The 20,819-nt window shown below is 54.2% G+C and overlaps 6 protein-coding genes across 6 annotated transcripts; 2 read left to right on the forward strand and 4 right to left on the reverse strand.

Moving 5' to 3' along the window:
- Positions 1-243: 243 nt before the first annotated feature.
- On the reverse strand, positions 244-2,962 carry CCMA1212_007249 (uncharacterized protein; the record flags this gene model as incomplete). Its single annotated transcript, XM_073704421.1, has 5 exons — positions 244-407; positions 511-1,287; positions 1,377-2,164; positions 2,226-2,521; positions 2,873-2,962. 5 exons carry the CDS (start codon positions 2,960-2,962, stop codon positions 244-246), a joined length of 2,115 nt encoding a protein of 704 aa, XP_073557030.1.
- A 651-nt stretch (positions 2,963-3,613) lies between these two features.
- On the reverse strand, positions 3,614-5,231 carry CCMA1212_007250 (Protein pbn1; the record flags this gene model as incomplete). The annotated part of the gene is made up of 3 exons (XM_073704422.1): positions 3,614-4,762; positions 4,819-4,876; positions 4,939-5,231. 3 exons carry the CDS (start codon positions 5,229-5,231, stop codon positions 3,614-3,616), a joined length of 1,500 nt encoding a protein of 499 aa, XP_073557127.1.
- A 734-nt stretch (positions 5,232-5,965) lies between these two features.
- On the reverse strand, positions 5,966-7,871 carry CCMA1212_007251 (Cytochrome P450 52A13; the record flags this gene model as incomplete). The annotated part of the gene is made up of 6 exons (XM_073704423.1): positions 5,966-6,102; positions 6,180-6,443; positions 6,520-6,956; positions 7,025-7,093; positions 7,167-7,641; positions 7,703-7,871. 6 exons carry the CDS (start codon positions 7,869-7,871, stop codon positions 5,966-5,968), a joined length of 1,551 nt encoding a protein of 516 aa, XP_073557128.1.
- Positions 7,872-9,009: 1,138 nt separating this feature from the next.
- On the reverse strand, positions 9,010-10,956 carry CCMA1212_007252 (uncharacterized protein; the record flags this gene model as incomplete). The annotated part of the gene is made up of 4 exons (XM_073704424.1): positions 9,010-9,244; positions 9,317-10,119; positions 10,192-10,924; positions 10,952-10,956. 4 exons carry the CDS (start codon positions 10,954-10,956, stop codon positions 9,010-9,012), a joined length of 1,776 nt encoding a protein of 591 aa, XP_073557129.1.
- Positions 10,957-11,605: 649 nt separating this feature from the next.
- On the forward strand, positions 11,606-13,369 carry CCMA1212_007253 (Solute carrier family 40 member 1; the record flags this gene model as incomplete). Its single annotated transcript, XM_073704425.1, has 4 exons — positions 11,606-11,900; positions 11,951-12,138; positions 12,186-12,929; positions 13,061-13,369. 4 exons carry the CDS (start codon positions 11,606-11,608, stop codon positions 13,367-13,369), a joined length of 1,536 nt encoding a protein of 511 aa, XP_073557130.1.
- An 870-nt stretch (positions 13,370-14,239) lies between these two features.
- On the forward strand, positions 14,240-17,671 carry CCMA1212_007254 (uncharacterized protein; the record flags this gene model as incomplete). The annotated part of the gene is made up of 6 exons (XM_073704426.1): positions 14,240-14,245; positions 14,287-14,400; positions 14,578-14,709; positions 14,780-15,090; positions 15,161-15,190; positions 15,250-17,671. The coding sequence occupies 6 exons, from the start codon at positions 14,240-14,242 to the stop codon at positions 17,669-17,671; spliced, it is 3,015 nt and encodes a 1,004-aa protein (XP_073557131.1).
- Positions 17,672-20,819: the final 3,148 nt, after the last annotated feature.

A 20,819-nucleotide genomic window follows, 5' to 3' on the forward strand; every position in this document is an offset into this window, starting at 1 on the left:
TGATTGACAAGATTGATGAATGAGAAGATTGATGAAAATTGAGAACGTTTTAGGTTTTATTCTACAAGGCATACGGAGTTATAGGATTCGGCAGGCATGGTTTGTTTGAGTGGTTTTCATAATGGAATACTTTTAAGTCAGAAATGAGATGGATTTTTATTCCAACGCAAAGCTCCCCTTTCCAACGTGATGTAAATGTTTAACGGAGTAAATAGAAGATGAAAAAAAAAAAACCATTGTTCGTTAGATGAGGCTCATTAAGACGCCATCCTCGCCCGTCCAGCCAAAGTCGTCCATGAACATGGACCAATCAACGTCTTGGAAGGGATCGCTAGCCGGCACATTGTTGGTCATGGGCTGATGCTGCGCAACGGTATTCGATCCCGAAGCCTGATCTGTACGGAACTCTGCGTTTTGACGGTCAGCCAAGATGAGACTTTTAGACGTGGGAAGACTTTGTAGAAGATGGATAAATATGTGCAAGGGTGAGGCGGGGGGGGGGGGACTGACGAATAATCTCAAGACACTTATCCACGCCATCCGTGCTCTTCTGCGCGGTAAGCAAGCCGTTCTTGAACCTCTCGAGACAGGCGTAGGTGATGCCTGCGCCGCCGCGGCTGACCCAGGACGGGGGCACGGAATCGAAGCGGGGCACGTAGCGGCGGAAGGACCAGAATGTTTCGAGGATGAAGGAGGCGCGGTACCAGATGTCTGATTCTTTGACGGAGCAGCGGAGGATGGCTGTGTAGGATTGCTGGGCGAGGGTGGTGGCTTGTTCGGGGGTGAATGTGGTGGTGGTGGTGGTGCTGCTGCTGCTGTTGTTGCTGCTGTTATTGACGGTGGTGTAGCTGGTGCTGGTGGTGTCGTTGTTGGGATTGAGGAGGGAGGAGGAGGAGGATACGGGGGGTCCCCAGTGGGAGTGGAGGAGGTATACGATTGTGTTGGCGGCGTCGGTGAGGGCGCGGCATAGGAGGCCGGGGCAGTGGGCGATGAATTTGCTTCGGGCGTCGAGGTCGAGGGCTGTGAGGATGAGGGAGCGGGCTGTGGAGAAGGTTTTGAGGGTGTTTATGTGGAGGGAGGGGTTTGATGATGGGGTTTGTGCTGGGGGTGGAGATGGCGAGTGCGGTGTCGAGGTGGAGGATGGTTGCTGAGGAGCGTTGGTTGTGGTGGTGGTGGTGTTGGTGTTGGTGGTGAGGTTGTTGTTGGAGGGGGTGATGGAGGAGGGGGACATGAAGTAGAAGAGCTGCATTTCGAGCTGGGCGGCGAGGGTGAGGATGCGGGTCATTTCTGGGATCGCAGTGAGTTTTGACAGATTCCTCAGTGCTTTGTCATAGCCATGATGATGATGATGATGACGATGTCGAGGGGTGTCTTACCGGTTTCGAAGCGAATAATGGCCGGCTTGAGCATCTCAAACTCCGTCTCCCACGCCGCCACGGCGCTGTCCGGGACGCTGCCCACGGTGGACGTCTGCGCGTGCATGGCCATGTGGAAGCGGTTGAGGAAGCGCTGTATCTCGTACGTGGCGACGAGGTCGGCCCAGTAGTTTGATTCGAGGGCGGCTTTGCAGCGGGTGTCGCTGTGCTGGATGAAGGGGGGCGGGTGGCCTGCGGCGGCGGATGTTCTGTGCACATCAACAGAGTCAGTTATGCTTTCTTGGGCACATATATGTATACATATATATGTATATGTATGTATATCATAGAATGGGAAAGGGGTGTGGAACCTTTGGACTATCAAGCAGCAGGCAATCCATGTGGATGAAGCCTCCTCGTCAGTAGACGTAAGACCATACCTGCTCCCCACGCAAAACTGCGGGTGCGAGCCTCGCCCCGTGTGCAAGCCGAGCGAGACGCACGCGTTCATGGCAATGGCGGCGAGCATGGACGACGGGTCCGTGACGAAGCGGATGGTCGGGTACGGCCACGCGCAGACGAGCAGGATGGCGTGGATCTCGTCGACGCCCAGGACGGCGCCGGAGATCATGGTCCACAGGCTCTTGGTCATGTGGCTGACGAGGGCGCCGAAGATGTGGCCGTCCCTTGCGTAGCGGCGGGCGGCGACGTAGAGGACGGCCCAGAAGAGCACGGGCTGGGCCTGGTAGCATTCGTCGGGGTCTTTTCTGCGGAGGATGGGGAGGAAGGGGTGGAAGTGCTGGAGGTATCTGGGGCCGTTTGTCAGTTATACATCGTGAAGTATATGGGTGGGATGGGTTCTGAGCGTACTTGCTGAAGTAGTAGTCGACATCTTGGCCGGGAATGATGACGGAGTCGAGGACGCGAGCCTCTGTAGGTCCGGTCTTGGTCTGTCTCTTCTCGGGCGGGCGCGGCGGCGGGCCTTGGAGCTGGATGGACAGGGGAGGGCGCGCTGGCTTTGCGCTGGCGGAAGGTGTTGCCTGGTCTGATGTCGATGCCGCGGCGGACAAGGCCGTCAGGGGGCTGGGCGGCGACCAGGCGGACTCGCCACCGGCGGCGTTTTTGGTGTTGACGACCTTTTGGATGCTTCTCAGTTCTTGTTCCAGCTGCTACAGTTTGCTGTGAGAATGTGTCCGGTCAGCCATGATGATCATTATGTTGGGTTGAGGACGATGAGATGCATCAGTTCTCTCACGAGAGATGATGGGGGCAAGGCTCAGGTTTGAGATTGACCTTCGTTTTGTGATTCTTTTATGAGTCTTGTCGACGACGCATGAAATGTCGAGCTTGGCGCATCTCTGGCACGGCTGCCCGGGGATCTGGCTCGCCCTGCACCGGACCTGTTCATTTCTTCCATCAGCGTCACAAATCAACAAGCGCCGCTTCTCATCGCTGAAAAAAGATTTTCTTCAAAATGAATCCATAAACAAGGAGTGGGATTCATGGCTGTCGCTCACCTTTGAGTTGCGACAGTTGACACACGCCACATTCCGCCTCGTCCTCTCATCGTGACTCGGCGATTCCGCTGACGGCGGCGTCGGCGCCATCGAGCCGAGAGTATGTAAGTCGCACTTATTCCCACTAGATCCTCGAATTCGAATTCTCCTGGCAATATTTCCAGTGCCGACGCTCGTGAGTCGAAGCTCTCGAGCCCGGTTCGTGAGAGGGCCAAGGGCGCTGTGAAGTAGCGGGCTGTGTTTCGCAATGCAGTGTTTCCCAAGGTCACATGTCTCGGCTCATTTCTTTCTTTTCTCCTCTCAACACTCAATTTCGGACAGCATCAAGAGGAGACCGTGTTTCAACTTGTATTCCTGCTGCTCCTGCAGATGGCGGCGACTTCGTTGCATGAACTTGGTCGCGTGTTTGCAGTTGCTTCTTGACATGAACAGACCGGGGCCGGGCTTCTGTTAACCCCGATTGCCGGCCGGAGGTAACAGGCGACAGGGCGTCACGTGGCTGGGCATCGTCGATGACAGCATCAAGCAGACATACAGAGATCAGACGTTCATCATTGAACCATACTTTGGCCTACGTAGTTGAAAAGAAAAAGCAGCCAGTCCTCTATTGTATACCAACTCATCCAAATTCCAGCCCATAACCTTCACAGCTACTCCTCGTCATCCAATATCCAGCCACACGCTATGAAATCCGCATATACACGATATCATCTCCATGCCATCGTTCATCCATCACCACTCTCATTTCTCCTTCTTGCCCTCACCCTCCTTCTTGGCCACCACAGTTCCATGTCCAGACTTTGCATATCCTCCCGCCAGCGTCAACAAGACCCAGGCAAAGCCCAGCACAACGGCCACCGCCGTACCAATTCCCACCCATTGAGATGCTCCCTCCGTCACCACAGGCACGCTGATGTTGTTGATAAGACGGCCGTCAGCCTCCGGCTTGGGGCTCACATGCCAGAACGTCGTGCCCGGCTCGAACAGGCCGTCGTAACCCAGGGTGGCGCGATCAAATGGACTGACGGCGTAGGCAGCGTCTTGGTTGCCATCGCACGCCCAGAACACCACCGGATAGGGGATTCCGGCCTCTTCCTTGCCTGTCGGGGTCGGCTTGAGATAGCGTAGGTGAAGGGGCACCTCGGCAGTCCATTCCTTAGCCGCAGCCTCGTCCTTGGGAGGCGCCAGTTGCAGAAGCACGTTGGATCCCCACGGCTTGGTGGTATATGCGGGAGCCTCGAGATCCACCGGCTCGCTCACGTACTTGGCGGCCGTCAAGTTCTTGGACGCAAGGAACAGCTCGTCTGCCAACTGGTACCTGTCGGCGAAGATGACCTTTGGCAAAGTAAGGTATGCATACGGGGCACACTCGGCCTCGTCGTCATCAAGCGGAGCTGCGGTTCCGCTCAGACGCAGCTGCAGAGTCGGATGTAGCCCGGTTGGCTGCTGGAATCTAGACGTAAAAGATCCAGACGCCGCCCTGTGCCGCGCTGCAAACGCAAACAGAGCCGGAGACGGCTCGTTCTGCTCGCCAATGACGGTCAGCACACCCGAGACGCCGATCTCGTGCGGCTCCATGCCCGGCGGCGCGTCTCTGCCCAGGATGCCGACTTCTGTCCTGCCTTTGGGCGACGCAGGCACGGATATCTCTCGCTTCTGTAGCGGCCAGAGGGCCTGGATCTTGACGGCCTCCGAGGTGGAGTCGTAAGACATGTCTAGGCTGACGGCATCCTTGAGCTCGTGGAGCTGTTTCCTGCACTCGGTGGCGCTTGGGCCTGAGCACACGACGGGGCCGAGCCGCTTTGCGAAGCCGTCCAGTTTCTCTAGCTCGTTGTAGAAGAAAAGGGCGGGCGAGCCTTGCTGGCGGCCGTCGCTAAAGTTGATGAAGACCTGCGATCCGGTTAGGGGAGCTGAGCTGGCAGGGCTCCTGCGTGTGTGAAGCTTACATCTGGTGATGAGCAGTCTAGCCGTCCAAATGCCTGCAGCGCCGTGCACAGCTTTTCCCTATCCGACTGTCAGTTACAACGAGTTCTCGTATATAGTAAGCGCTTCAGGGCTCAACGGACGGGTCTTGATCCTCCTTGGCGGGCGTATATGAGACGTGAAGACCGGGAGAGATGCGGGAGCTAAAGGGTTCCAGCGTGTCGTAGCTGGCCGGCGCCGCCCATCTCAGGTGCAGCTGCTCGAGGTCGCGCAGGAGGCCGGCCAGCTCGGACGGCAGCTCGGGCAGCGTCAGCGTGATCTTGTGCTCCTTGAGAGCCTGGATGGCCGGGCCCTGGACGCTGGAGTCGAAGATCTCGAGCTGGTTGGGGTCCCAGTCGGCGTCTTGCGGGCGAAAGTAGGTGATTCTCTGTCTCATGGTGCTTGTTTTCTATGGGTGATGGCGGCCAGAATGAAGTGTTCAGTGATGAGGTGGCGGGTGTGCTTTATAGGATACAGGTGCTGAGTCGAGAGATGGTGTTCTTGAGTGGTTCAACGTCGAGGGAATGTATGATATCGGATCGGATGACGACAAAGCAGTCGGGCTGAGCACAGACGAATCGGGTGAGGTGTCCACTAACCCGAAGCCTGCAGGACGGCCTCAGCGGCCATGGCGAGCCGTTATAGGGGATCCGACCCCACCGGCTTAAGGGGGGTTTCATTAGCCCGGGGGATGATCGCGCACCTCCTTTGATCAGTGCTTAAGTGATGCTGTGAAAGGGAATGAGAGACAGTTTACGGTAGACAAGGGAGAGTTGGGATGTGAATTGAAAGGAACTGTAGAAGCATTGTGGCTACATGCATGAGGCGAGTTTCAAGGGCTGTGAGGGAGTTGAGACGTTCAATCGCGCATCACATGCATTCTCGCAACCCCAATGCCCTTGTCTGGGACATGTAAAAGCTCATGTTCTAATGCAGACATGACACACCAGAGCATCATACAATCTACATGAACTTGATGCCGTATTCGAATAGCCTCCAAGTGAGCTCAGATTAGTATCATGTCCCTAAGCACAAGCAGCTGCCGTGCGTAAAAACCTCGTATCCTCCCTCTATTCGTGCTTGTGCGTACGTATACCTTGGAATCCAGCTCAGCCTCGCCCACATTGAATCCTAATACCGCTGCTTCGCCTCATACAACGCAACCGGCACTCCCAAGCCCGGACATCCAACAATGTCCGCCTTGAGATACTGCGCCGCCCAATCCCCCCTATACTCGATCCTCTCATACCGCTGCAAAAGCCGCACCACTACAACAACAATCAGTCAGTCATCCCAATACGCGCACATACATCCTTCAGACGGGTAGGATCTTATGGAAGCTCACATGTAAATGCCATCTCCGTCATGGCAAAGTTCTGCCCAATGCATATCCTCGGCCCGCCGTTGAACGGGATAAACTGCCACGGCTTGGGCGTCCAGCGCTCCCACCGCTCGGGGCTGTAAACCGCCGGGTCGGCGAACGTGTCGGAGACGGGCGGGTACAAGTCTTTGCGGCGCTGCATGACGAGCGTGCTGTAGAGGACGTGGTCGCCCTTGAGGACGGCGATGTCGGGCTGGCCTGGCTTTCCGGGCAGTGTTGAGTCTTGGACTGTTTTCACATCAATCGATCAGCTGTGTGCTTGAAGAGGTTGAGTTTATTCTCGTAAAAGATGGGAGATACGCACGGCATGACCTGACGTTGTATGGAACGGCAGGATAGAGCCTCAGCGTCTCGTTCAACGCATGCGTAAGACATGTCAAGTCCTTGATGTCCTCATATGTCGGCGTTGCCTGAGGCCCAACCCTCTCCAGGACGCGGCTTCGCAACTTGCGCCAGATGTCAGGGTAATTGGACAGTTCGTACATTGTCCACGACAGAGTCGCCGCCGTTGTGTCTCGTCCCGCTAGTAGCACTGCCATGAGCTGGTCGCGGATGACTTTTGGATCGCGCGAGAAGAGGGCCATGTGGTGCAGGAACGTGAATTCTCGGTCCGACTTGGATATCGTTTCCAGCTGTTCTGGCGTGAGGGCCAATGTTGCCTCGATGAAGGGCTGGATGAATGCCTCGAGGACTTTGATGCCTTTTCGATACTCTGCTTTAGGGACGAAGCGTTGGAAAGGTCTGACGAAAGTAAAGTCAATGCTCGCTAACGGTCGATGGCTCACAAGAATTGCGTTGGGAGTACTTACGCGAGGATTGCAAGCAGCATCTGAGTACGCTGCACCTGTGTAAACGCTCTCGTGAACTCTCCATTCGGGCTTCAACACGTCAGCCAACCGTAGCATGACAAGACCACCTCTTCAGGGAATCAAAAGGGGCATTGTAACTCACTTATCCAAGCTCTCAACACTCTGCCCCAGCAAATAATCCGTAATAGCATCCAGCGTCATCCTATAAAACAAACCACAAACATCCACCGTCTGCCCACTCGCCGGCAACTTTTCAATCAGCACATCCGTCCATCGCTCAAGGATATCCAGATCCCGGACCCTCTGCGTCACAAACATGGGCCGGATCAGGTTCCTGCTCTGCTGCCACAGCCGGCCATCCGTTGTAAAGATGCTGTCGCCGAGGAACGGCTCCCACGTGCGATGGAACCGGGGCCCCTTTCCGAAATGCGCAAAGTTGGTGGTGAGCAGGGCTTTGACGTGTTCGGGGTCAATGGTCATGATGGAGCGGTGGCCGAAGATTGTGATTTCGACGGCGTGCGGGCATGAGGGGGAGGCGTGCGCGAACATGTTTGTGAAGTTTTCTTGGAGGCGGTTGTTGGCGTGCATGTAGCCGGCTTTGAAGAATGCGTAGAATGCTGGGCTGGGTTAAGTATCTTGGATGATGATGGATCTTTTGATGGGTTTCAGGCTTCGTACAAGTAATGGGATTGCCGCCGAGGATGGAGGCTCGGGCGCCGTTGACCTTGCTCAGGCGGTGGTTGACAACCACTCGCTCGAGGATTCCCAGGCCGACGATGAGGCATGTTGTGATGATGGCCAGCGACCATGCTAGGCCTAGGATCTGCTCTTGTATGCTCTGCAACATGGCAGATATCGTCCGGATTGACGAAGTTGCATCAATAGAGAAATCCCAAAATCAGAATCAACAAACGAAGGCTTCAAAAGTCTATGGACAACAGCCATATAAGTCAGAAATGTTCCGGGATGACAGAGGCCATTTCTGCGATCATTGATCCCTGTCAGTCAAGAGCCCCGCACGAAAGACGCCAGATCGACCGGTTGCTGGCCGCTTTGCTTTATTAGCCAAATGGCAAGGAATCCTTCCCTGAGGTCACATTTGATGTTTGTCAGTTGCTAGCTAAATAAACTGGTCGTTTCGTTCACTTGAGGCTTGCTCACTAGGTACTAGGTAGGTATGCTACTCCTTCTGCTAGTTAGACTAACAAGGTAGCGTACCTAACAATGACGAAGAGGAGTCATTCCCCTTTCGAAATGGTCTTGTGGAGGGAACTGAGAGATATAAAATAAGGCTCGGAGGTGCCTGGATTCGATTTCATGATTCACCAATTGTAGAGTTCGAATTGGATGACCACGTAAACAGATTACATGTCTATCCATGTCGGGCATTCGGATTAGCATGCAGACTCCATTCTTCAGGCAAGGAAAGCCGCCGACAGCCGCAGCCCGCGGCATCCGGATCGACCTCAACATTTCTAAAGAGATACATCCTGTCGTCAAAGGGTAAGCTCGACTCGCATCATTAAACCCTGCGTCGAAAGAACCATAACCATTGGACGGCGCTCAATGCTAGGTCCATACGGAGCTGAAGTTTGCAAGCCGGGTGAACCTCCCGGACAGCGATATAGTGGGCAATACGCGCTCTGTAGTAGGAGATGCCAGTCGGATTCCGCGCATTGGCGAGGCTCATTGTCTCGTCGGTGTGTGAGACACCCTTTTCAAGTAGTCATCATACCGTAGTTTCTCTTCTTGATGCGATCAAACATGCAGTGCGACATCGGAGAGAAGCGTGAGAATCCCCTTCTGATAAGAGTGGCTAGCCAGCACCTCGACTAACTGTCCAGCGTCTCCAAGCCAAAATGACAACTCAGGGAGAATAATATCCACATTAGGTACTGTTAGCATATAGCAATAGTAGACGAATAAAGCGGTGACAGCAGAAAGCCGTGATGTTTTCTGGGTGGTGTCTTGTCCAGCACCAGTGTTCAGCCTCTTACTATAGCTCCGTTTGCGTGTACGGCCAGCTCCCTTAGAAACTCGCTCGTCTGCTCGATATGCCTGTTTTCGTATTCAGTAACGCATCGCTTCCGTAACTTGCCGGCAACCTCTGATGCCGATTCAATCAAGGCCATATCGGCGGCTGCGCTGCCGACATAAGGGTGGATCAGAATATTGAGGAATAGTGACATTGCCGCGACAATCGGATATATAGTAGTATGCCTACACATCGAACACTCGAGTCAGACACCAGCTCGGGGTCCACATAGGTTTTTTCCCCATTTGTTGACTCACCAGAAAGTGTCTTGCCTGACCATTGCTATGGGCTCTTTCAACAGACGCAGAGTTGAGCGGCTGGCTTCCAAGGACAAGTCGATGCTCGAATGCATGGCGCTGTGGAGCTCTTCGGGAAGTGTGGTCTTCACGCCCTGAGTAGCTCCGAATCTCCTGACTGGCGTATGGATGATGGTGAGAAGGTAGTGGTATTCCAACTGTAACTGGACTGATCTCAGGTAGCTTGAAAACGTGTGGTTCCAGAGCACACCGTGTACTGGAGTCATCGACAACTTGGGGCGAAGCGCTGGGGGGACAGCCAATCGCCAGCTCTCGAGTTCGTCATCTAGCTGGCGAATGCGAACGAGAAGCTCGCTGTCGAGGACTTCCAGCGCAGAAGATGAGTAAAGTAGCCCGTAGATCTTCTCTTTCAATAGCCCCAGGTGCGGATCACCTGGCAGGAAAGAAAGGACTCTGTCCCAAACAATGGGTCCCATGGCCTCAACATCAACGGTATCGCCAGGAATCTGTAGGAAAACCTCATGATTTAGATATTTCTCGGGGTCGCTCAGGTCACAGTTCTTGCTGGCGAATCTAGTACGTGACAGCCCAGAAGGGAAGGTGAGGTCGTTGCGGTGCGTATAGCACAGCCAAAAAAGCTTTCGCAAATGGTTTTGACGGCGCTCGAGGGGTGGCGGCTCAGCAGTGCTTTCATCATTCCATGGGCGATGCAGATGGCCTTTTAGTTTTTCAACTCCCCCGAGGGCGCCCGACATCATAGCCGAGGCAGTTTCATATTGGCCAACAGCCATTCGGTATTTGTACTGCCGTCGCAGTTGGTTAATCCTCAAACTCACTGTATCAAAGGTACAAGCGGGTAGGCGAGCTCAGCTTACCAAGAGAAAGTACGCCTGAATAAGGTGTATATCGGTCGTCGAGTTGTCATTGTCGGTGTGAAATTCTAGGAAGTATTGCGCCCTCTTTGCGCATGCCTCACGCTTTACTGACATACAGAAGTAGTCAGATCGTCTGAAAAGAGCCACGATGGCAAAGGTCGCCCAGAGACATGCTCTGGCTGAGAAAAACTCTGGGTGGTCCAGCGGATCGTTGTACCTGTATACAATGTCTATGGTCTCTTCGAATAGCTCTTTGTCGAGAGCTGGAAGCAGAGTTTGAAAGAAAGAGCCCGAGAGAGACGCCAACCATCTCTGCACAAAGCTTCTATCAGGAAGGGTTAAGACCGATGTAAGGTGCTCAGACGTTGGTTGAGAGCCACACAGCACGTATGGGCTTTCTTTTGACAAACAATAAGAACCTAGTGCTGCGGTATCCGAACAAGTCATGGTGGCAATCCATTGTATGCCAGTCTCGGAAACGATGGGAAACCCTCTGTGATACCAGTTCCGTCCAAAGAGGTGGTTTGCGAGGCGAATATGCGGATGAACACCATGATCTTCACACGATGGCTCTTTTGTTTTCCCACGAAAAGCCTTGTCGTGCACCGCGCATGCCGTCAGTTCAAGATGCCGCGGGATTTGAGTATCACCCGGATTCTGCAGTATATGCCTCTCGCCGAGAGCCTGCTCAAGCTCTCTGATTCGATCCAGCAGCTTGCTCTCTCTATTATTCCTGCTTCAAGCGTCAACAAAGACAAACGGCATTTATACTTGGGGACTTTTCGGTACCTTTTCTTGGACCTTGTTGTGGTTTCCCTTGTAACTGTGCAAGTGAGATTGTGGTGGCTGCACCAGTTGCAGGGTAGGCGAGGACCAGCTCGAAGGCACTGGATCTAAGTAAAGTAGGTAGTCAGTCAGAATGGGTAAGGAAGACTCTTAGAGTACGTGACGGAGAACTTACCTTTTGCCTGAAGCACGTGTCGCACGCTCTTATTGGAGGCATAATGACCACCAACAAGAGCGTAACAATCAGACCACCACAGCGACCGGGGATGATGATTTGACCTATGTGAGGTTGGAGATGTCAGGGTCAGGGGCAAAAGCGAATGATTAATCGGAGAATGCATGATTTCTTTCCGATTACATAAGCTATGCTTGCCTTTTTTGGTTCTTTGGCCCTGCATGAGCCCCGCCATCTGGCCAATCAACTCACATGCTTGCTCGACGCATTTACGGGGCATCCCGCAAGCACTCGGCAAAGTCCAGCATTATCCATAGAATGGATCTGCCATTCAGACTCCATCAGAATTCAGAGATGCCATATATATATACCTTTGAGTAGTCTGGGCCGGAAAACTCCATCAAGCATGGTACTCACTCTCGATCCCTTTGAAAAGGCTATACAGCTTCCACCATGACGTCCGTTGAAGAGCGCACCGCCCTGCTAGGCCAAGACGGCACATACCATGAGGGTCATGTCCGGCCTTCAGTTGCCCGTCGGCTCTATGTGTCGCACTTTCTGTCCACTTGGAACACCCGAGTATTTGAGTTCGGAGCGGTGCTTTACATGGCAGTTGTCTTCCCAGGGACATTGCTACCCATGTCCGTGTACGCTCTCGTGCGAGGCCTGTCTGCAATCGTCTTTGCGCCGGCAGTTGGGTGGTACATTGATACCGGCAACCGGCTTCAAGTCGTCCGTGTATCCATCGGTGAGCTCAAACTTTATGATAGATGCATTTCAATTTCTAACATGTCATAGTCTTCCAGAGGCTGGTCGTTGCGGCATCATGCGCCATCTTCTTCGTCTTAGCGGCCGATGTACCACTCAGCCCCGGCGTAAAGGCAGGGCTGCTCGCGGTTGTCACAGTCTTGGCCTGCGTCGAGAAGCTGTGCTCGATATTGAATATGGTGTCTGTCGAAAAAGACTGGGTTAGCCATCGAGCACTGGTACGCCGCTCATTCCGGAAATTTTTGCTGATGGAGCTGGCATATAGGTTGTGGTCGTGTCACAAAGGGATACGGCAGCGCTTCGGGCTATGAATGCTCAGATGCGGCGGATTGACCTGCTCTGCAAGCTGTTTGGGCCGCTCTTCATCGCCATGGTGGACGGTCAATCCTCACGAGTGGCAATCGCTGTCAACTTCGGAATGAATGTTGCGTCTCTTCCGATGGAGTATCTGGCCATCGCCCGAGTCTACCACGAGATCCCAGAGCTGCAAGAGCCAAAGACGCGTCCGCAGCGCAGCACCGTACCTCAAGCAGAGCCGCTTCATGAGTCCAGGTCTCCGATCCGCAATGCTTGGGAATCACTGGCTGTCATGGGTCAGCATTCTGCACAGGACTTTTCTCTATATTTCAAGCACCGGGCCTTTCTCCCGTCCATGGCTGGGGCTATCCTATACCTCACTGTCCTGAACTTTGGGGGCCAGATGGTTACGTATCTCCTCTCTTCGGACTATTCATCCATGCAGATTGGTATTGCGAGGACCTTTGGCGTGGTGTTCGAGGTCTTGTCGACGTGGGCGGCACCTTGGTTGATGGGGCGAATCGGGCCAGTAAGAGCCGGTCTCTGGATGAGTAGCTGGCAAGTCGTGATGCTGGCTGCGGGGGTGAGTGTATTCTGGGTGTTTGAGGGGAAGGACTCCGTTGTTTCAGCAAGCGGGCTGGTTGGGGGGACGGTCCTGAGTCGTCTGGGGCTGCGGGGATTCGACTTGTGTGCCCAGCTTATCGTTCAGGAGGTGAGTGAGGCAATGCCGTCCGTGCGAATACTCGTGTTACCAGTGTTTCTCAAGTAGCATCCCCATGCAATAGCCACGCATGTGTTGTACACGTATCCAGCCGTCTTTGTCGTCACTAACAGCATCACCAGGAAGTCGAAGCCGAACACCGCGGCGTCTTTTCTTCCGTGGAGGCGGCCTTCCAAAACGGCTTTGAGCTCCTGGCATATGCGTCCACCATTGCCTTTTCTCGGCCGCAAGAGTTCAAGTGGCCGTCGCTCATCTCGGCTCTGGCTGTTGCATCGGCCAGTGGCGCTTATGCCACCTTTGTGCGCCTGCGCAGGGGACACTTGCTACACATCGGGGCCCTGACGAGCTTGCTGTTCACCGAGAAGAGAAGGCAGAATGCACATGGAGAGAGCGGATTGGAGCAGATGACGTCTCGGGAGGAGCTGAGGTAAGACAGAAGTTGGACACCGAGGGATTGGGCTACATAGCTTGGTAGGCTAGGAGGAGCGAGAGACCTGTATCGAGTATAGCCTTGCGTTATCATTCGTCGTGCCTTGAAGATCGACATGACCTCTCATATTATAGAGCTCATACAATACTTTTGTAGCATGGAAATGCACGGATGAGCTGCCTGCAGGCTCGGCAGACAGAAGAGCATCTCCCTTGCGAGGCAGAGACGGATCGGTCGACGGTTTCGGCAACTGATTTGCGCAAGTTGAACATGAGCAGTAGCTCCCTCGGGATCCTGTGCGGCTCGGGCAATGCAAGGGCCAGCATTTCCTCATAGGGCACCGAACCGAGGAGCGAGTGGCGCAAAGTCTCGAGAGGCGCGATGGAGTCGTTTTGTCTCTCGCAGTTCTTCACCTGTGGCTGAAGGCATTGGATGTTTGTTGTCTCGGTTGCTGCAAGCTGTGGCGGTGCGCCCGCAGGAAACTCTTGTAGGATCAGCGCTGATGTCCCTCTGGAGACTGAGCAACCACTGAACAGCGCTGAAAGGCAGCCCAGCCGACTGGAGCGGCGGTGCAACGTGGCTAAGCCGCTTTGGCGACCGAGCGGCCCAGCACCTCGACTCGACAGCCTTCACCGAAGCGCCAAACAGGCGATCCACGTGCATCGGCCGGCGCTCCACTGGAGCCGTTCGACATCAAAGGCTCCTCCCCGGGCTCGCTTTTGGGTTTCAACTTCCATTTCCCACAGCGGCAAATATGCTCACCTCTCGAATCTGCTACTTCTCCGTGTCCATGCGAGCCGTCTAGCCTGCATTTTCTCTTGTACCACCACCAGGGATCGTCGGCGTGCGCGATTCACGAGGCTCCAGCCAGATGCATGTGGGGGGAATGAAGCTGGGGAAAGCCCGCTCAACCGCTAGACTCCGATCTTTGTGTGCATTGGAAGCCATCATTCAGCGCCTAAGATGAGCGGCCAGCCGTATGTCACCATCCGCGGGCGCGAGGATGGAGGGGGTATAAGAAACGGCACATTCGTACGTTGAGAAACACCCCCCCGGTTCACGTTCTGGCTTTGGCTTTGGGGCAATGGCGGGAATCGAGCACCCCTGAAACACCTGCAGAGAGGCAGAAAGAGAAGAGAAAAAGAGAGAGAGAGAGAGAAAGAAAGAAAGACAGAAAGAGAAAGAGGGGATACGGCAGCTTCGTGACAGGACATGATGGGCTCACAGCGGGTGAAACAGGGCATGGCGCGAGACGTGCAGGCGCGGTCCGCAACCCACGACATCAGCCGCGCGCGCTTCCACGTGAAGCACATTGACGAGTTTGCCAAGAGGCTCGAGGATGTGAGTCTGCTTCTTTCGCCGTGGTCGTCATCGACAGTCTGTCTGACACGCAGGACCGCACCCACGGCAGTCGGCGGCACGGGCATTTCCAAACCGCGGACGGTCATCTCAGCGCTACCAGAACGTCCAGGCACTGCTTGTGCACTGGGGATCCGACGACCTGTTTGTTCTCCCCGAGCTCGAGGACCTCGAAAAGTGTCTGCGCGAGGACTATGCCTTTGCCACCGACATCTTCTCCATCCCCTCGGAAAACTCCCACCTCGAGCTCATGATGAGAATTGGCCAGCTTATCAAGGACCACGAATCACCCGACACCCTGTTCGTTGTCTACTACGGCGGCCATGCCCGGATTGACGAGTCGAGGCAGAGCACCTGGTGCTCGTACGTATTGCCCTCATACATGTGCGTCTGAAGCTTCGAGAGTGGTTCTGACATGGGTCTCCTTACGCAGCACGCGAGAGCACGACTCGCCGTGGTTGCAGTAAGTATATCACCAGCTACAAAAAGCTCACGAGAGGACCGCACACTAAGCCCTCCCAGATGGTCCGCCATTCAGACGCTGCTGGAACGATCAAAATCCGACGTTCTCATTCTTCTAGATTGCTGCGCCGGGGCCGCCAGCGCAACGTTCCCTACAGGCAACAGCATCACGGAGACAATCTCGGCATCCAGCTGGGACGCCATTGCCCCTGATCCCGGAAGATACTCGTTCACAAATGCCCTCATCGAAGTTCTTCAGGAATGGCGACATCGAGTCTTCTCCGCCGCCATGCTCCACGCCGAGGTGCTTGCTCGCCTCAAGCATCCTAGGCCCGTCACCATCAACGGCAAGCACTTTGAGGCGCGTTCGACGCCGGTCCACTTTATGATGACGGCCAACCACAAAGCGCCCAGCATCGAGCTGTCCAGGGCAATGCCGGTGGAGAAGAGATCTCTCTCAGCCCCTACCATCTCCCATCTGGATCCGGAGCCCATCGGTGGCCCTGCCGGCGGCAATGGATTCGCGGCGTCTGCTGGACGGGCTGCCAGTCCTGCAGATGCTTTGGCGGGAGCTTCTGTCCCGAGCGAGCCCAACGAGGACACTCCTCATGTCATGATATCGTTGGCTTTGGAAGAGGACCAGAGACTGGATATCAATGCCTGGGAACAGTGGCTCAATGCCTTTCCCGCCATGGCCCGGTACGTCAAGATCCAGGGCGTCTTCAAAAGCCACTCCACCCTGGTCTTGGTCTCGATGCCCGTCATGATCTGGGACCTGCTGCCGGAGGATCCGGCGACTTCCTTCATCGCCTTTATTCGCTCCAACAACATAGCAGCTCAGAAGCCCCAGCCAACGCCAATCGCTACTTCTGTGCCGGCACCTCACTTCCAATCGGAGACGATAGACCCAGACACGACCTCCGTGATGACGGGAACTACCGTTGCGCCCACCGAGTTCAGTCGCCTTGGTGGACAGTTTAGGAGCTCCTTCAGCTTTGCCTCTGCGCCAGATGCCGGATCGGCGCGGCATGCAGCTCCCTCCAGCCAGCCCGGAACGCCACAAGCAGGGCCAGCTCCCTCATCGTCTTCGTCGAGCAGGCAACTGGCACCTTTGCCGAGATCCATGAGCTCTGCCGCCTCTTTTCCCACCACGCACCGGAACCTATCTTCTCTCAGTACCAGTGCCAGTCCGACGATATCCAGACAAATGATTCTTAACCAACAACAATCGCAAAGACGCACTACGTTCGGTGGCACCGACGTTCCTGAGCCCCAAAGCTTTGCTCCCCATGTCGAGAAGCGTCTAGAGGAATACTACCAAAACCAGCCCTTCCCAAACGACGGCGAGAGTGCTTTCCTCGCTTCCAACCTTGGAATAGAACCTTTCCACCTCGGGCTGTGGTTCCACCACCGGCGCGAGCGGGATCTGGTCACGAACCGACTGGCCGGCATGAAAGTCGGGGACATGCCGTTCAACGAGGGCAGCGGCGAGCTGTCAATCTTGCCGGCCGATCTCAGCAAACTTCTTGAGATATCTTTGCCCGGACAAACCCTCATCTTTGACGTTCGGCCGCCATCAGAGTATCGACGATCGCACATTCGCAACGCTATAAATCTTCGTGTTCCTCAAAATTTCATCAAAAACGCTTCGCCGGAAATGATTGGCCGTACCATCTCCGAAGAGCACGGCCACGACGCCTTTTCTAAGTGGAAGGAAGCGCGATGCATGGTGTTTTACTCCCGTGGGCTCGAGAGTGCATGGGAGTGCCCATCTGCGAGGTCTCTGCTGCATAAGCTGTCCGAGTTTGGCTGGACAGGGAGGAGCTTCGTTCTCAAAGGCCACTATCGCGAGTTTAGTGCCTCCTTTGGCCAATACATTGTGGACAGAAAAAAAGGCCTCGAGGGGGCCAGTTCCGGGCAGCAAAGCAGACCCAAGGAAGCTACTGTGAATCCAGCACAGAACCATGAGCAATATGCTCAATGGCTTGCTCATGTAGAGGCTGAAGATCGATCACGTACGAATGCATCCTCTCCCACACGGACCTCGGACAGGGTGGAATTCGTGGAGAGCCAGGAGCAGGAGTTGGAGGCGGAGCTGATGGCCCGCTGCGGCGACCTGTACCGAAAGATCCAAGACGTCCAGGCGGGCAGGGACCCTTTGCGTCACGACAACTTTGACATCAAGGCGCCAATGGTCGAGTATCTCGATCGCGGACTGAGCAAAGTGCGCGGCCATCAGCCGTCACCGCAACAAATGCCGGCCAGCTCCAAGCTCGCTGCCGAGGGCTACTTTGATCGCCCCCCTCAGGACTATGAAGATGCCGACGATTACGTCCAAGTTCCCAAGGGCAGCGGGTCGGCAGGCCAGGTACGCTCATCTGGAGTGCACGCCGCGGCGGACAAGGGGAGTCCCAGCGAGGAGCCTCTTCGCAGGGGACGCGGAGGGGGATTATTCAATAAGGTGTTGTTCCGGCGGACATAAATGACCATGATGACGTGGTTTGTGGGTTTTTACGGCACGGATGTGCTTGGGTAGCATGCTTGGTGTTTTTGGGGAGGTATCATGATGACTTGGGTGCAAGCTTTGGATAAACGGCGGCGTTGGTTGTCTGTATATAGTTGTATCTGATTCCATATGTTTGTCCAATATACCGATATACCTACTGTCTTAGACATGGACATGAGCCACTTTCTACGCTCGTGGCTTACTTCGCCTGTAACTTGGCAGTTGAGGCCCATATGCGAGCGCAGTCTTGTAGACGCTCCAACCCCGACCATTACTTCTTCCACAAGGCTTCTTTATTCTGCTGCTTTCCCTTTTATTCACAGTCGCCCTTTCCTGGCATTGATAAGGTAATTACTATTACGAGAGAGAAACAAGCTGGATAGAAATGCTCCTGCGGAGCAAATTGTTTCCCAGAGTTTGTATATCACGACTGTGATCTGTTCATCCAAACGAGTATTTTGGTAACAACCAGCGCAGCCAGCCCAAAGTGATGAGCAGCCCATCTTCCACGAATGATTATAGAACATAATGTACGTCTTTGGATACGCACAAGGGGGAGTTAACCTGGCTAATACGGCTGTTTGGTATAACGGTGCTGAGCAAGGAACGGGGATTCTCGTAGCTCTCTCTCTCTCTCTCTCTCTTGCTTTAGACTCCAGTTTGTCTGAGAAAAAGGAGACTTCTCATCTTGAATCCGAATTGAGGGTAGATGCGTTACATGCTCGCTTTTTCACTCTGGGACTACATGAACAGCGAGTCGGGGCCAAGCATCGCTCATTACGAAGGATTGTAATCAGCATGGTGAATGTTCAGGTATCTTTAGTACCTTGCCTGGAAGGGAAATACACATCGTATGGTACTATGCCTGCAAAGTACATCATCATCATCATCATCATCACCATCATAACAAAAAGCGGTCTAGAGAATTCTCTACTATAAGCTGGAATGATGTTTCGATGGCTGATTTGCCTTAGCCAGATGTAGGGAGCGGCTTGCCAACAACCCTAACTTGGCTATCCAGACATCCCAAGCAAATCTCTAAATATGCCTCTATCACTGCGACTATTACGACTACTCTTACTAGAAGAGAAGATCCCTCCTTTCTGCTACTGTTGTTTTATATCTACTTCTATTCTTGATACATGTTATATCTCTAGGAAATAGAATATATAACACTATCCTTTTACTTTATGTTAATAGACTGGGGATACTGGATAGCCAAGTTGTGGTGTTGGCAAGCCACTCCCTTGGAGCCTTCGCTCGCCATTGCTGTTTACTGAAAAGAAGCAGCATGATATACACTACGTTTTGCCCCTTCCAATGTCTCTTCTCCTATTTCACATGCCCTTCTTGAATCTCATTCCATCTCAAAAGCCAACCACCCTCTTCTTCACACTCAGAGCGAGCACGCCGACAAATCCCAACCGCCTAAACACAATGCCAAAGCACAAATCCACACAACACACACACACACACACACAGACACAGACACAACCCATCAACGGAACCATCAAGCCAATCCCATCCCGAAGACCCTCCCCAACATCCAATCACCAATACCAGCCGCCCATCCCATCCCATCCCGTCCCGTCCGAGATACCACACAAGCCTCCTCCAATCCTCCTCCTCCCCTCGTCCTCTCCCAACCAACCCTGTATGGTAGCCAAGCAAATCGCCATCCAATAGCATTCTCGGAACCGTTCCCAAACAAAGGGGGTATCCCACTTTCACAACGACAGCGAACAGTAAAAAAAAAATAAAAGCCCGATATCATCTCATGCCATCGAACCGCGACCGCATGCACTGTCACCCAGCAAAGTAGTGGTTGTCTCCTTCGGAGAGGCTCCTCTTCGCCACCCCAATTTACTCCCGCTCCCACTTTTTCTCGTACTTGTATGCATCATCTACTACCCGTCATGTCATGGATGGGCACGAAGTCAGTATTACTACTTCGTACACAAGCGCATGCAAAGCTGCCAAAGATGCGGGACCCAATAGACCCTCCCATCCACCCTCTTGTTCCCGATGCCAAACATGTGCATATAAGAAACAAGAAACAACACGAGCCAGAAAACAAATTGGCCCCCTCCCAGCCAGTCAGTCTCAACGCATGCTGCATAATGAAGGCACGCAGCGGAGTAGGGGGCCAAACGAGCCCCCTTCCTTTTCCGGCGAGGCACTTTCGCCTCTCTGTTTCCATGGCCTCGCTGGTTTTCTCTGTTTACCTACTTCGTTGCCAAGCCAGGTTGTCTCCGATAGGCTCGGGACCCCTGTCCCCCCTATCGTTACCTTTGTACAGCCGCATAGGATGTGCCTCTCACACCGGTTGGCATCGCAGAGCCAATCGTCGACGGCCTGGATATGAGATGCCTGCAACCAGCTAGGGCAGGGTAGGAAAGCCTGCATGGGATGACCTTTTCCGCCTCGGCCAACCCTGGCAGGGCAGCCCTACCACGGGGGAACCGCCGTTGACAAGTGAAACGATTCCAGTGATGGTGCCAGGCTTCAAAAGGCCGACCGAGACCCCCTCGCAGAGCAGGCAAGCGGACCGTCTTGACAACCAGGCTATTATAGAACGGACGGCATGATACCCTACTTTTGGCATCCAAAGTAGCGGAAAGGCAGCCTCTTTCGATCCTTCGCTAGTGGCTGCTGCTGCTATTTGCCGCGGGCCAGAGCGCTACGACTCGGTACACGCTCATTTCATGGTCTCAGATTTCCGGTGCAACACCAGATGCGGCCATGTATGTGAGTTGCCTGTGCTTGTATGATCACATCGGGTGCAGAGTGAGCTGCATGGTACGCCGAGCACTCAACAAGATACGAGCATTGTGGGCGACACCGTGCTCCTGATGACGCCGGGTGTGGTACGTGACCACGGGTGCATAAAAGCAATAAGATCTTGATCGTCCCCAACGCGTCACACCAGAGAGGGACGGGCTATCGATGGCCCTTGAGAGAGAGCTCGTGCAGCTTCCCGGCATCACCACGTTGTTCAACGAACACACCTTGGGATGTCACAGTCTCAGGTAGAACAAGTTGGTATGGTGGTGGCACATTGTTCACACACAGTAGCTGATCAGGACCAAAGGCATAGCCTCCTTGGGACTCCATGGCCGGCAGA

Source organism: Trichoderma ghanense (assembly GCF_004382785.1).
Source record: "Trichoderma ghanense strain CCMA-1212 chromosome Unknown scaffold_9, whole genome shotgun sequence".
NCBI classification, from domain to species: Eukaryota; Fungi; Ascomycota; class Sordariomycetes; order Hypocreales; family Hypocreaceae; genus Trichoderma; species Trichoderma ghanense.